The sequence below is a fragment of the Numida meleagris genome, chromosome 2 (genome assembly GCF_002078875.1).
Source record: "Numida meleagris isolate 19003 breed g44 Domestic line chromosome 2, NumMel1.0, whole genome shotgun sequence".
Classification (NCBI taxonomy): Eukaryota; Metazoa; Chordata; class Aves; order Galliformes; family Numididae; genus Numida; species Numida meleagris.
In genome coordinates, this window is record NC_034410.1 from 49,478,815 (window position 1) to 49,495,726 (window position 16,912).

Here is a 16,912-nt window from a genome sequence, read left to right on the forward strand (position 1 = left end):
GCTACTACCCTATAGTCCATGGGCTATAATCTAAAAGAAGAAAAGTTAGAAATTTTGAAGACTTTCATAGAAACGCCACAGGAATTTAAGAGGCTATACCTTTAATAACTCAGCTGCTAGGTTCCAGCTGTCACCTATTCACAAACAGCTACAGAATTAACACCTTCGAAAGCAAGTCCTGCAGCCTTGCAGACAGAAGCACAAGCTCTCACACATTCCATGTGTTTAGATCCTCTTTGCTTGCCACCTCAGGCAATGAAACAAGTTTTCTACACAGACTTTAGCAAAACACACAACATGCATGCAGGCCTACAATCCATTCTCCCTTTACACAAACCAAATTTGTGCATTACAGCAAAAGACATTTCCTTCTTTATTGTGAAAATCAAACCTCAATTAAACACAACCAAGTACGCTCCTTATTAAGTAAATAAGAGTTATTAACCTCCCTATTGAAGCCTCATCTGTTGAATAATACAGTATACATCTGGGCATCATATGTTACAGCACACAAATGTCAGACCTGAACTATTGTGGCTGGCTTCCTTGCTGCTACAGCTTGCTTCATGTTTATGGTAAATTATCCAATGCATGGACAGAAATTGCCACAGTATTTACTCCTTCACTAAAACCAGACCTTTGACTATTTACTGACTGACATTTTATAGCTTACAAAGCAATCTGCCTTTCTTGTCTGCTGCTCTTCTACCCAACATAATGCCAAACAGCTGACTATCTGCTTTCTAAAAATGGACTGTGCTGCAAACAGCATCCTGACAATTTAATAATTTGTCAAAGTAGTCCAACCAGTTATTATGAAGTACATATCATAGGGTTCAGAGGTAAAGGTCACCTACTTACTCACAAAGCAAAGTGCATCTGCTGACACTAAAAAGCAGACAATTAAAAAAAAAAAAGTCATAGACATTCCCTGCCAGACTTGAATTTTAACATAAAAAATCCACCACCCTCAACAGCAGTTGCACAAGAATGCTGTTTCTCTTACTGTTTGTGCATTGCGTGCAGCTGCTATCCTTCTTCTGTGTACAATGTTGCTCTACTTGGAGTGGAAAGGAATTCAGATTGTCTTGTTCTGCATCTCAGACAGGAGATACAGTGGGTCCTGCCCAAGCTTCTAATACTGAAATTACATTTTCAATTTTTTGAAATGAGAGATTTGCTTCAGGCAACACTATGTTCTCTCTGCTTTTATAACAGACAAAGAGGAGTCTGATATTCAACCATGGACATCCATATGCTCAGATGCTAATTCTGAGAGGATAAATGGGACAAAAGCATTTTTAGATTAATCAGCATTTGAAAAGTAGCTCTTATAATTTATCTTCTCTAGCAACAGAAATACAGACCGTATTAAAGATTTGCTTTTCCATCATATATATTTTGTATACACATATGATGTAGCTATAGGTAAATATGTAACTATTCACAGTCACAGGGTACATTTTCACTTTTATCTTGGCTCTCTAGCATAAACTGTTTCAGATTGGATACTCAAATCAATAGTTATCATGGAAAACCCATGCCATAGGCATGTATCCTTTAAGATACTGAATATCTTCCTCCCATACCAGCTCAGTAGTTGTTTGCCGAATTGTGCTGGGTCCCCACTACTATGGTAGGTTGAAATCCCCACCAAGAAAGCTTAATTAGCAATAATTCAGTAGAGTGACTCAATCATTCCAGATGATTCATCCTTGTAGGAACTTTACTACAGAAACCCTCTTGTCTGATTACCACAGTTAATCAAAACATGAAATAGGGACTCTCTTCAATGTCCCTGCCAAGAAGGAAACTTCCAGTTGCCCTGCTCTCCCAAGTTCTCTTTACATAAGAGGCAGTAGCCAATACCTGTAGTTTGGAACTGAAATATCCTTCAGTCTTCTTTCTTTGTTGGTTCTGCCTCTTTAACCCTCTGGATATAATGGATACTCAGACTTTGCAATAACCTTCATTTAGGTGATGTGTTGGGAAAGACCGGCACTCTAATAGTTAAATAAAGAACACCTTGTTTTCAGCTTTACCACCTTCATTTAGTTGGCTTTTACCCTGTTATTTGTTAAGATTAGACCCTTTTTTAAAAGGTAGAAGGTTATGGCCTTCAATAGCACAGTATTTGTCTTTTCCCTTGCTTTGAAGCTCTACTGTCTGCTCTGGACAAGAATGCTCTGTTATTTACAATATACAGTATTATTATTTCAGGGTTACCATCATCTGCCAAGCCATCACAATGGTGATGTAGTTAATTGCAGAGATAAAGAGGAGGGGAGTGAGGAAGGGCATTTTTTTAGTATGGTACCTATTGCTTCTCACTGAGATCATGTCGACATTTCTATAATACCTGCCTTTTTTTTTTTTATGCACAGATAACAATCATTCATTGAAAAAAAAGAAAAAAAGGGGTGAAAAAGCTTCTCCAGCCCCAAAGGAATGCAATGATAGTATCCTAAGCTTAAAGAAAGTTCTTTACTTTTAGAAACAAGAGCTTTAATAAGCAATTGAAATTAATTAAATGACTCAATATAATTTAGAAGAAAAAGAAGCTCTTACAGGACTCCAGCACAGACCTAGCTAAGCAACTGTATAAACACATGCAAAGTGGACTTAAACTTCCAGCAATCTGTGACAATTTAAGCAGTTACCCCAAGGAGCACTGCTCTCAAGTGAGCTTTAAGTCAGGCTGCACTTCTAAGACACAGCAAATCTCAGCGCCACACAGCAGCTCACATCAATTCCAAATATCCACCTGTCTCTGGAACCGAGCAGCTGCAACACACATCCCCAAAGCAAAGTGCTTCTCTCCTGTTCTCTCTGTTTATTTTGTTAAAGACATTGTAGCTTACCTTGGACGTTTGCACAACGCCGTGCAGCAGGTCTCTGAACTAAAAGCATACTTTTTATATGTATTACATTGTTATGAAGAACAGTGTATTTCTCAAAAGAGAGAAAATTAAGGATGTGATAACTTATAGCCCCCCACACTCCATTCACATACATACTACAATTAAGGATCCCGTTGAGGAAGATGCTTAGCTATAAAATTAATACATTTAAGCAGACATCTGGACAAAGAGTTCACATACTACCCACTATTTTACTGAATGGAGCTCAGGCAAGGAGCATAGTGTAAGAGTCTTAAGCAAAGCTTTTCTCTTAAGATTGATATAAGCAAGGATAGCCACAGCAGCATGACAACACCAAATAGCTGTTTTCCCACAGCTCCATCCTCCATGCAGGCAGGGCAGGACAGGTAGTGTGCCTCTCACCGATGCCAGTTATGAAATAGCTGAAGTCATGGTCTCCTTGCAAAGCCTAAAAAGCGCAGAGACCTTAGGAGGTGGTAATCTCCTGCCTGAAGAAGCTGGGACAACTACACAACCTACAGACATGCAAAAGTGTGATGGGAAGTGGTTCGTGATCCTTTCTCTTGGCTCTTGCGGATGAACTCCCCATTGCATGCTGACCTTATGCAGCTCTTCACCTTCCTACTGCAGGAGAGGTATAAAGAGCAGAGATGTTTATCTAGGCTTTTTGCTTTTTCAGAAAAAAAAAATCTTTGATAAATAGGTAGGTGAGATTTAACCTTCTGAATCTTCATAGAGCATTTTGTTGCTGTCATTATATAAGCTAATATGCTCCTTTTGGAGGAAAGGAGAAAAGAGGAATGGCTTCTATCACAAGGATAAAAGGTTTTATTTGTTGGTTTTATGTATCAATAAAATCAAATTACAGGTGTCAAGGGACATCTATTTCAATGCTAAATACCTTATGTTAAGATGTCAATTAAAGTTTTCCTGAAGAGGAAAGTTCCTCAGCAAAAAATGAATGCATTAAAAACAAGTATACCGTTCCCCAGAGGACAGAATATAAAACAACCTGTCAAGTAATCAAAGATAACCAAAGAGAATGTGTTAACTTCCTGATGTTTTTTTCTGTTCGGCATCAGGTGATTGCAAGCTCTTTTACCACCTGACGGAGTCCTGCTCTATTAATTCCCTGCTTCTTTCTTTCCATACCACTTTTATCTACACTAAAAAGCTTCACAAACTGGTGGCTGACAAAGACATACACTGACTACGCATTATTTTAAGGACAACACTAGCTCTTACCAGCCTGCAAAAACTGTCAAACATGCACACTACTTACAAAAGAAAAACAGCTATTCATTGAAGAATACTGAACTGTTAATGAAAATTAAGTTGTATGAAGGATGAGGAGGCTGTATTTCTTACATGCTGGTAAGGCTGAGCCAGGGCATTCAGTTTGAACAAATAAAAAAAAAAACAGAAAAATTCTCAAACACCAAGACCAACATATACTGTAAAAAAATCAGTATTAAGATCAGTATTAAGGTTTAACTTCTGCTCCCATTCCACGTTAAAATGAAAACATAAACCCTAGGAAATGCAAATGACTGTTTTTTCAGGCTAGAAGGACAGTAGTAATTTTATTTTGAAGCTATACTTGTTGCAACATTTTTTTAACATAACAAGTGTGTTCATTTCCAGAAATGAATCTTAAGAATGTGGTGGAATACAATGTATAAAGAGAAGGAAAAAGTACAGTTAGTTGCTCTAGGTGTTATCTATCACAGACATACACCTTCTGAGCCCCTTTTAAAAACTATTTAAAGATAGCCTAAGTTAATTTCACTGAGACTGCTTACCTTTTTTCCTCCCGTTACAAACTGCTTGAAGTGGGATCTTACAAAATGAGGATGAACAGCAACAATCTGAGTATAAACAGGGGAGAAAAGGTGTATTATGGCCAAAATAAGTGTTTCAGAGAGCATTGTATCAATTTTCAAACTAGACAACCCTTTGCAAAATATCAAATATTACAGCTGATCTTTCAGACATCTCAGTTTGCTTCTTAGTCCTACTGCTTTTGGTTAGAAAAAAAAAGAAAATCCTCCATATTGTAGGGCATGTGACTTGTCACATGCCTGACACTGAGGCTCACAGGCAGAACAACTACTTTTTTGCACAGCAGGCAGCAGAATGAGGACCATGTGGCACCGGACCACCACAAGCATTCCTCCAAGTGAGACTTAGGGACATTCCTAGAGGTCACAACTTGGTGCTGTCACACAGCTTAAAAAGCCTTTTTACCATTCCACACTAAACACCAGCCTCACACTCTGACTAATCAGCTGGATCTGGTGTGTTGAATGAGAGAGCCAAAAAAGTGCTTTGTCTTACATATCAAGTGTGGGAGTGACAGCTGTCAGGGCAGTACGACAACAGAAGCCAAGTGAGTTGTATCCAATGGGTGTGAAAACTTAGTATGCTCATTCTTTTTCCCTTCCAAAAGCAGATGCAAACACAGAAGACCCCGAGCAGCAAAATGCAATAATTTGCACACACCACCATTTCTCCTGTGATAAATGTATGTTGATAAAAAAGCTAGAACCTTCTTATACATCTTCTAGAGGCATTTTTTTAAACATCCAGCCAGCTCCACTTATTTTAACCTTATTTCAGTAACTGATTTACTTCTTTTACAGAGAGTATATCTGCATCACTAGTCATTGCTCTGTCCCAGGATAGGTTTAACAGATATGAATTAGTTGCAAAATATTGACCTCACAGTTAGCAGAACTCTCAGAATTTATATCATGGATCTACAAAGAGAGAAATATGTTGAGACAGGTAACAGCTGAAACAGAACAATTTCTCTTTCACTTCGCCTTTTGTATTTGAAAAATTCAATAATACTTCTTACAAATCCTAGATCAGCTTTCTTCCTACCTAACCAGATCAAAAGCTTTTATATTGAGATAGATAACTATTTTCTAGTGACTTGAATAACATTACAAGGAAGCAGTATTCCTCTCTCATTTAGATTCAGTGTGGCCTTACTGTTATTATAGACAACAACAACACAATTACTAAAGATTAAAACAAGCACTTACTTTAATAGGACAGTCGAATGTTTCATGAAATTCTTCTGCTGAATACAATCCAAACACTTGCACCTAATTTAAAAACAACAAAAAAAAGAAATGTATGTAATAACCATTTGACAATTAAAAGTGAATGTAAAATGCTAACAAGTAGAAGATTAATGTGAATGTCAACAGCTGTATTATCTTCCTGAAGAAAAAAAAGTCATATTTAATAATGTAGAGTTAATTGAGACATCTTCAGCTTCCATTACAGCTTATCTCTAAATATTTTCAGTAGTGCAAAAGTAGTTATTTTAATCTAACTTTTTTTGTTTCCTAAATACAGTGAAAACAAGTTCCTTTTGCTTTAGGCTGATCAAATCTGTTTAACAGATACTGATCTAGGTAAGATATGAGCAACATAATAACATTCAGGGGAAGATAAATTAAAAACTCTTCCTTTCTGAGAAGGAACTAGAAGATTTCTTTTTCCCTCCAAGCAATACAGACTTTACATAAGAAAAAGAAATTTGTGACAACAAAGCAAAACCAGCATGAAAACCACATCCCATGTTTCTTGGCATCCCCTCCTCCTCCCAAGTGCTACTTTGCTTTATTCCATGACCACTGGGAATGTCACTCTCTGAAGATTCCTCTCTTCTCATCTCTGTCAGTGTTTCAGTACATTGGAGTTGTAGCCATAGGCCATAAGAATAACTATCCAAATTAATTTTTCTCAAGAAAGCTCAACACTTATAAAAAAGTATGTTTCTATTGTCAAGAGAATTAACATTTTTAAATGTTTTCTTCTCTTTATGTAATAGGTACAGAAGTATGAAGTATAAGAAATACCGTTAGACATCTTAGATGCTATGACCCCACAGTAGGGTTTCCTCTACCCTCTTTTGGTCTCATGTCTCTTTATGCAACATCCCTTTCTCCTTCCCCTCTTCCCACATGAGACAGGCACAGCTGAGTTCTGCCAGAGCCTAGGAGTAAAATAGCGCTGAAGACTGATGTCCACAAATTAGTAATTGATTTATGAATTAGGATTTCACAAAGAATAGTAAATGATTTAATTTTACATTACTGTTTTAAGAGGTATGTCAGAAACTGTTGGAACAAGATCATCCCAGCAGGGAGGGAAAAGAGCACATCAGGGAATGGATCCACAGGAAGCCGTATTTGACAGCACATTCTATCTCAGGAGGTTCCCAGACAGGCCTAGTCAGTCATCCTTACCATCTGGGAAAGGTAATCCCCTCAGTCATTCTGCTCTACATGCTCAACTACAAGTTGGACTAACTTAAAGATCTAAAAAATCTCTTAACTGTATTGCTATCTCTCAACCATGACTCCTTGTGTTGGGAGTGGTGAGGGGACAGCTACAAAAAAAGCAAAAATACAAAGCAAAAACACTAGAGAAAGATCTGCAGAACAAAGCCAGTAAATCCCAGTAATGGGCCACAGAAATAAAGCTTAATGGCTCTATGAAAAGATCAATTCAGCTATCAGAGGACAAAAACCCAGACGGCCAGGGAGGCAGAGTGAAAAATTAGAGTTTAGGTAAACTACAAGAGGAACTAAGCCGTAGGCAAGGAACTAAGCTGTCCTCACATTGGCTCAAAGTTCGGCACTCTCGGTAAAGCAAAAATACTTCACAACCCCTCATCTCCCTTTCAAGCTCGTCTCTGGAACACATTTTCTAAGCAGCACTGCCAGCTCTGCCCATTACTCATTAGTGAATACGCAGGCTCTAAAAACACCCTTTAGAAATACTGCCACATGCACTGCAAAGGGCTGAGCTACTGCTCCAAAGGATTGGAAAATCAATATTTGGAGATAGCTAGATGCATCACAAAGCTGTGATTATGTAAGCCAACTAAAGGGTTACATTTGAGCTGGGTCAGACTGTAAGCCTTGAAAACCTTATGGCTGATGTCTAGAGGATTTAGTTTTCTGGGTTTTTGTTTTCAACACTTGGCACGGTATATTCAATGCAGCAGACTAAACAAAATACAGTACAGAGGAAAGAGAAAAGAAGAGGAAAGATAGGAGGAAGAAAAACAATAAAAATGGTCAAAACAAGTAAAAATAAAAATTCAATGAAAATTCAATGAAAGCAACATTCTCAAGAACAACAAGAAAAACAACTCTCAAATTAAAACCAATTAATTAAAATTAACAAACATTGGCAACGGTGCCTTCAACATTTTCATAATACTGCATCGAATGTGGCAGTAAGATGTTTCTTTAAGAGTTTGAAAACAAAATGGAGCCAGTTAGCTAAAGAGGAAAAAACAACTCAGCATAAAATACATGTTATCATGTTTACTCTAGGGACACCATATAACAGTTTATTACTTCTTAATGTCTTTTATTCTTCAGAGAAAAAGTGATTCTTTTGATATTACAAAGCTATATTGGATTTATCTATTTCTACTTTCCATCATCTACTTTCCCCTCATCTCATGTTTTTAGGTAGCTGGAAAAAGGATTTCATGATGAGAGCACACTATATTTTGCCAGCCCCTTCCATTTTAAATATCCAGGATCCACTACTCCAGTACACCTAGATGTAGCTAACCTTGAGATAGTCAAAATGCAAGAATGGTCTATATGAGCCATACTTTTTTTTTTTTTTAATGTGGAATGTAGTACTTCATGAATTATTTTTAACATAATTATTGTTACAGGCAGTAAACATGACACTAACACATGTAAACATGTTTCCAATAAACTTTAGGCTGTCTTGTATGAAATGTTCCAAGCCAATAAATACACAAATTACAAATTACCATTCTGCAAAGATACAAGGGCTGCTCCAAAAATAATGCCTCCTAGTTTATTACATTGGCCAATGACATTAGAGGCGGATGTTGGTGTTATGGCAGTAGGGGTTATACCTTCCCACCAGTATTCCATCACGTTTTGTTGTTGTGAAACAGACAGCAGCAGAGGGGCAGTCTGACAAAATGGCATCTGACACGGAAGTGCATCTGAAGCAAAGATGTGGAACTGAACTCCTCCATGCGGAAAAAATGACACCCACTTACATTCATCAGTGCTTGCCAAATGTTTATGGAGACCAAACACGATATTAGCACAGTGAGGCAGTTCCAGACAGCCATGCAGATTTTTACGAATGCAGCATGCAGCCTCATGTTCATTGCTGGCAAAAATGCACAACTAATGGTGGTGACCATGTTGAAAAAAAGCATTTTGTAGCTGAGAATTTGCTCTCTCAAACAGCATTATTGTGCTCAATGTATCTGTTGTAGTTTACTAATGTGACCTAATCTAGGTGTTACTGCTCTGGCAGATTGGACTAGATGATCTTTAGAGGTCCCTTCCAAACTCTGACACTCTGTGATTCTGTGATTACATAGAAATAAATAGGAGGCATTACTTTCAGAGCGACCTACAGATAAGAGAGCTTTAGACCCAGGTTATTCAAGGTGGTATACAAGCAGACAAAATCCTAACATAAAAAAATACCATATTTCTGCAGATGCAAGTGTACTTCCCCTTCTATTTATTCCAGCACCATAATTTTCCTCTTGTATTTCAACATCTGGTCATTATTCCCAGACAGAGGACACACCAAAGTAGTGAGTGGTGGTTTTGACTCCTGTTCCTTTCCATGAAGGTGATGACAAGCTGCACAGAGTCCATTGGTAAGGAACATTTTCAAATAACAAAACTCACAGTGCAGAAAACCTGCAAGTGGCTCACTCCCAATGCAGTTGTTGCCTGTGTATGACATGCAGGTGCCAGGTTTTGACATTAACTCTGGATGCTGCCTGACAAGAAGATGGTTAGAGAATTGCACCCTACTGCTACATCCCCCTCAGTAAATATAGCTAGTCCAGATCTAGTTTGAAAGTGAAAAGAAAAAAGTTGAGAAAGAAAATGCGTAACACAGCAGAATGGGTATAAGGAAGAAGTTCTCATCATAAAACCTTCCTTCAAGAAGACAAATGGTCTCCAACTCCTTCACGTTGGATTCATTCTGATATGGGAAAACGCACTCCCTACATAGTGCAAGAATCTTTTGCAGTGGTCCAGGGGATACACCATCACTAGTCTGTATAAGATAGATGTATTAACCTAACTAGTGGAATTTTTTTTTTTAAATTGATTTTAAAAAAACTAATGTGTGGGACAACTGGGGGATCAAGCCTAGCCAGAATGGGTTTGTGAAGGGCAGGTCCTGCTTGACCAACCTGATCTCCTTCTATGATCTAATGACCTGCGTGGTGAATGAGTGAAAAGGCTGTTGATGTGGTCTACCTGGACTTCAGCAAAGCCTTCAAGACTGTCTCCCACAGTATTCTCCTGGAGAAGCTGACAGCCCGTGGCTTGGACAGGTACACTCTTTGCTGGGTAAGGAGCTGGCTGGAGGGCCGGACCCAGATAGTGGTGGTGAATGGAGTAAAATGACCGGTCACAAGTGGTGTTCCCCAGGGGTTGGTGCTGGGGCCTGTCCTCTTCAGTATCTCTATTAATGACCTGGATGAGGGCACTGAGTGCACCCTCAGGAAGTTTGCAGATGACACCAAGTTGGCAGGAGGTGTCGATCTGCCTGGGGGTAGCAAGGCCCTACAGAGAGATCTGGGCAGGCTGGATTGCTGGGCTGAAGCCAATGGGATGAGGTTCAACAAGACCAAGGGCTGGGTCCTGTACTTTGGCTACAACAACCCCAGGCAACGCTTGGGGTTGGGGCAGAGTGGCTGGAAGACTGTGCAAAGGAAATGGACCCGGGGGTATTGGTCGATGCTCCGTTGAACATGAGCCAGCAGTGTGCCCAGGTGGCCAAGGCGAATGGCATCCTGGACACTATCAGAAATAGTGTTGCTAGCAGGAGTAGGGAAGTAATTGTCCCTCTGTACTCAGCACTGGTGAGGCCGCACCCGAAGTACTGTGTTCAGTTTTGGGCCCATCACTGCAAGAAAGACATCAAGGCCCTGGAGCATGTCCAGAGAAGGGCAACAAAGCTGGTGAGGGGTCTGGAGCACAGGCCTTATGAGGAGCGGCTGAGGGAGCTGGGATTGTTCAGTCTGGAGAAGAGTAGGCTCAGGGGAGACGTTATCACTCTCTATAACTACCTGAAGGGAGGTTGTAGTGAGCTGGGGGTTCAGCCTCTTCTGTCTTGTAACTAGTGACAGGACTAGAGGGAATGGCCTCAAGTTGCACCAGGGGAGATTCAGGCTGGATGTTAGGAAATACTACTTTTCCAAAAGAGTGGTCAGGCACTGGAATGGGCTGCCCAGGGAGGTGGTGGAGTCACTGACCCTAGAGGTGTTCAAGGAACATTTAGACATGTTGAGAGAGTGGTTTAATGAGGACAATTGGGGACGGCTGGACTGGATGATCTTGTAGGTCTTTTCCAACCTTGGTGATTCTATGATTCAATGAAGACAGATTCATCATTTAATGTAATGCAGTTTTTCCTTTTCAAACAGACACATCACAGTAGGAATAATGAATTTCTGAACATTTCTCCTTCAAATGGATATTTCTAACATTATTGTATTAATTAAAAAAAAAATGCAATCCCTGTTGTCTCACTGTGACATAGGTATTCTGAGTCAATAATCCACAGTTACATCTAAGGAGCCCTTACAACAAGAGCGTGCTCCCCTCATCAGTCAAAACACCCCAACCAGCAATGCTAGCTCAACATTTTTTATTACTGTTAGCAATTACTGACCCTTCCCTTATCTTGCAGTCTTGTAGACAATTAGGATTCTCTTGCTGTGTTTCTCACAGGTTGCAAAATTCTACAACCCACTTTGATAGGCACTAGTATTCCAATTACTGTGTCAAGATACTGACATCAAGATATCTCTGAGAAACAATACACTTGTATACATAAACTGGCTCTCTGCCTGTTGAGGAAAAAAGCATTTACTTGCAAGAGAAAAAAACACCTCAAGCACATACAGTCTAAAGAGGTTCTTTCCCCATTTTGCCTACTGCAAGATTCAATTGCAGTTTGAATTCATCCAACTTATACGGAATGGGATAGATCCAATACGATCATCAACACTCCTCCCTTCAGATCAACTACGTAAGAAATGATCTACTCTGGAACTCAAGTGGATATTGAGAAATGATTTAAACGATTTTTAATGCACTGCATTTGTATATGATCATTACATTCAAAAAAAGAAGCTCAAAAACACCCTGTGCATAAGAATTTTATCATTGCAAACCAACATTACAAAAGACTGCCATCGACTTAAAAACAAAAAAGACATTCTTATAAGTGGAAAATCAATCACCAAAACCACTAAATGTCACAGCTCTACATTCCAGAGAAGCACTGATAATTGTTAGTTATACACTGCACAAATGAAATATGTCCTCAGTCAAGGAAGTAGGTGCCAGTTTTTTAGGAAACTGTACATATATTGATTTTACATTTATTTAATGTGGCTGTTGTAAGACACTTTATTCTTCTGATAAACTATGATTGCTTATCAAAAGATTCTATAATTCAAGAGAAACATTCATAATGTGTGTGAAAATGAAAACCACCAGCCCACAGAATCCAATTTTGTGGATTTATAGCAGAAAGGCATTAAACTACTGTCTTGCAGGAACAGCAGACTAGTCACTGAAGTAAAACTGGCACAGCAGTAATGATTAAGGTGACATGTCCTCCTGCCACAGCTGTTAATCAGCTTAATACCAGTTACATTATTGACATTCTTGTAATTACTTTTCCTATGGCACATTCATGCAAAATATATTTGACTTTAATTTTGAGCATTCAAAGGTGAGCCCAATTCTCAAAATGGATGGTCGAAGAGGTGCTAAATGTAGGACTTAATTTCACAGGTATCACAATTATCTCAAGTTTAATACTGAGGACTGCCTTTTACCTCATGAGATACATAAATGGGTTAGTCGTACCTTGCCGTCTTCTGAACAAACACCCATGTGTTCTCCACTTTCATCCAGACTGATCTGATTTATCTTCACTGGGCTCTAAAAAAAAAAAGAAAAAAAAACAACACAGACTTTTAAAGTTACATTTAAAGTTACATCAGTAGTCATACACTTTTATATCATCTACACTTTCTCAGATTTATGTAGGAAAGGTTGTACGATGTTTAACTGTGTTAATTCAAAAAACATGGAAGAGGTCTTTCTCCAACAATGCCCAAACACGGCCTTCTTTCAAGCCTTCTGCCTGACCCAGAGACCTGATATTTTTACCTCAGATGCCTAGAGCCCTCATGAAAGGTCATGCTCCCAGAACTGGAGCTTCTGAGCCTGTACACCACAGCTACTCATTAAGAACCTCTCCCGCTATCAAAACTCAGCATAAGGCATGCTGACAAAACAGGCATCAATGCAACTGAAAATTCTGGTTTGATCTTCCTGGAAATCCCTTCCCTGGCTTTCATTTTTGCTTCTAGTAGTGTTTTCAAAATCTAGTATTAGAAGGTACTGAAGTGCAACATGATGTACTCAGACCAATACTGGGAAACGCCTCAAGAACGCGCCCATTTAATAAATTGTTTCTTTCCCTATCCACTTAAGACATTCTTTTAAATCTGTCCTGAAGGGTTATACAGCATGTTACTGTTTACTTTAAACATCTGTCCTTAAGTATTGAGGACTGACCTCACATTTGGCTAATACTATGCATATCCTCTCATGTATAAAACTCCTCGCAACTATATTCAAGTACCAGGAACTTTCTTATATACCACGATACTGATTTCACCCTCTGTAACAAATATCGTTTCAAGCATCATTGAAAGATCTTTACCCAAGTCCAACCTTAACAATTCTATGATTCCATAAGTCAGCCACAGATATTTAAGAAAAACTTTCCAAGCTCTTAGAAAATTTTGAACAGATTGCATCACAAAACAAATCACTTCTGGGATCCTGAGAATAATAAAGGAGAAGTCCATCATACATTTGTGTGAAAACAAAGTGTCACTGGAGCAGTACTGGAGTCATGGGATCACATTAAATGTTACAGCGGTGTGCCTACAATATAATAAGCCCTTATTTACACTATGGAAGTTGGAATTACACCACTATAGAAAGTTACATAAAAACTCACTGTCCCGATGAACAACCTACAGGGGGTAAAACCAAGATCTTCTCACAGCCTTTGGAAAGCTTTTTCCCGTGTATCTTCCACATGCACGCACAAAATATAAGTCAAGTCAGGGAAACAAAGATTTTCCTCACCTCCAACTTGTAAAAAAATACAGAAAAAAAAAAAAAAAAGAAAGAAAAACAACAGCACTTGCCCAAATTGTTTTCAATTTCCTTCTTCCTAACCAAGGTTGAACAACTGTGCCCTGCTCTGCAGCAGATGGCCTGATGAAATGGGAAAAGGATGCTGCAAGTACTTTAGCTTTCCTGCTTCCTCACAAGCAGAAGACATCACTCAGCCCCACACTGTGTCACCAAAGAGCCCTGCATGGTAATACTGCAACTGCTGCCTAACACAACATGGTCTCTTCACCCTGAGCTGTCTGCCAAGAAGCTCACTGCCAAGGAAGTCATCAGAGTAACTTTCCTTGATTTATGTTCTCCAGATGTATTTTCACCCACCACAGGGCAGATATGCTGACTTCCTGCATTTCAAAACTAGAAGCAAGCGCAGTCCCAGCTGTGCAGGCAGCTGGCATGTTCCTCCGGACGCACTTCAGATGTCAGCTAAGGAGAACGGCTAGAGCAGATCAGTCTGCTGGTGTGGTCAACATCTTCATGATGGCTCTGATTCTCAGGTGCCACATGCGCACCTGGCTAACTCCAGGGTTTGAGGATGCTGAATACGACAAAAAATGTCAGTTATCAGGCTCACTTTCTAGAAGCTTCATAAAAATGGCCAGCTCACACTTTCACTCCTGCCTTACCTTGAAAATGCTTTTCTAAATTTCTGGTTTGCTCATCAAGGTGCAAGAGGAGATTTTTGTCTCTGTCAGAGAGACATAAAAAATAACACCCACCCATTAAACCCCAGCACATCTCCACTATCTGCCCTGCAATGATAAACACCTCTGTCCCTCTGCAAGGAAGAGCGCAGAGAGTTCAGCAGAGCTCATCCAGTGGCATGGTTTTTGTTCTGAGAAGTATCTGAGTTGCTATTGCCATAATTTTCTCAAAGAAGTTCTTCTCTTCTTTTTTTGGTCTGCAGTTGGAAGGCAAAAAGTCCATCCTGAATAGTATAACCCTGACATAGGGTCAAGGGCTAAGTTAGTGTTCAGTCAGCCCCACTCTTCTCTCCACCACCTAGAGCCTACTATCAGGGCTTGCATGACAGCAGCAGTGGGTCTAGCAGAACTCCTACATAATGGCAAGAAAGACCAAGACATAAAGGAAACAAAACAGACACACCAGAAGAGCAGAGGGCTCAGCTGTAATGTCCACACCGTTCCCACTGTGCTGGTGAATGACTTTGATAAAGTTTGATGCTCAAAAACTGAAATGCGGGAAGCAGGCAAGGTAGACTATGTAAGTTATCTTGGCATAAAAGGTGAAGAAGCAGAGCAGGATGACAGATCTTATCTATCACTGTGCTGTTTGGATGCCACGTAGCACATTCTGGAGATGAGATGTGTGGCTGTGCTCAGGTAACTGAATGGTGCCAGGCAGGGCAAAACTGTTCCACATATACATGCTGTATACTGTGGGTAGGGGAAAAGAACATCATTGCAGTGCATTACTTTTTTCACACTGAGAATTGCATGCAGTACTTCAGAATTGTTTACTAGGAATTTGTTAAGTAGAAATTCAGTACGCATGGTATTTCATGACACTACGTACAACTGGCAACTTTTTACAAGCCTTCTGGATGCCCAATGTTTTTATCAGTTGCTTCTAACTGTCCCCTTCTCCACTTCCTTCCCCAGCACTTTTTCCCTGCTGTCTGCAGTGTACACAAGGGATGTTCAGTAAAGATAAATTCAACTAAAAGCAAAGCTGCTACTTACACAAACCTCCAGGTAATTTTCAGCAGAAAATGCTATTCTAGGTGATGTATGCAAGGTAAAGCAACAATGGAGTAATCATTTTTTTTTCAGTTCTCAAGTTGAATTGGCACTGCTGTCTACCAGCTTGTTCACTAGCTTCATCAGTCTAGAACTTTCCATGGAGCTCAGAAAGTGATGACAGACCATGGGCTCAAATACTGTCAAGTCTGAATATTAAATGCATTTTATAATAAAGTTCTAGCAAGGAGAAGAACTGACGATGCCAGGAGCTTCTGGTTTGGCACTGAGTAACAATCAAGACTATAATTTCCAGAATTATACTCCACTATGCTATTTAAGATATATACATAAAACTATCCAGAAAATCAGAAATAAGAGATGACCAATAAAATTAGCATGTTATCTAAGTCCAAGGTGTTTCTTCTAGAATCATCTTCAACTCATATATTCAGGTCAGTTATTTTTTATAAACACATGGCTGGGCCAGCCAGCCAAGCTACTTACTATTTCAAAATTAGTTTATTTATATCCTATCAACAGCTTGTGGATAATTTTGAGATTTCAGAAAAGAGAAGCACAGATAATTTTGAGGCTTCCCCTTTCTCTTTTCTGAATTAAAAGTTACCAACTCAGCCATGGAATTACAGCTGTCTTTCCCCTGTGCTTTTTTAAATCTTATCCCAGCTGTACCATTGAATAGTTTAATTTGCCTGGCAAAAGAAAATAGGTTTGCTTTTTAAATCACAGAGAATAAATGCCCTCCCAGCCATACCTACTTGTACAGGCTGACAAAACAAGAACTATCACTCAAGACTACAGAGGACACAAGAAGGCACTAACTCATCTCAATCTGGAGGACTGATCACTTGATACAGTCTGAACCAGGACATGCTCCAGGGTTTGGTCAGTCAGCTGTTAAAACCTTTTTTTCTTTTTCTTTTTTTGGGAGGAGGAGAAGAGGAAATCTAACTTTATAGGCATTATTTTTAAAAAATAGTAATTTAAGAATAACAATAGCAATCTGACGTTGAAGTGT

General features: G+C 39.3%; 1 protein-coding gene across 3 annotated transcripts in view; it reads right to left on the minus strand.

Moving 5' to 3' along the window:
* Positions 1 to 16,912, minus strand: part of VPS41 (VPS41, HOPS complex subunit) — a 106,192-nt gene that overhangs the window by 55,850 nt on the left and 33,430 nt on the right. For 2 of the 3 annotated variants that reach the window (XM_021385845.1, XM_021385846.1), the window contains exons 5-7: positions 12,827 to 12,901; positions 5,933 to 5,995; positions 4,685 to 4,750 (exon numbers count right to left, since the gene is read on the minus strand). In XM_021385845.1, the coding sequence (XP_021241520.1) occupies positions 4,685 to 4,750; positions 5,933 to 5,995; positions 12,827 to 12,901 (204 nt within the window). Of the gene's footprint in view, positions 1 to 4,684; positions 4,751 to 5,932; positions 5,996 to 12,826; positions 12,902 to 16,912 lie in introns of those variants that run through there. The other variant, XM_021385847.1, reaches the window with a different exon arrangement.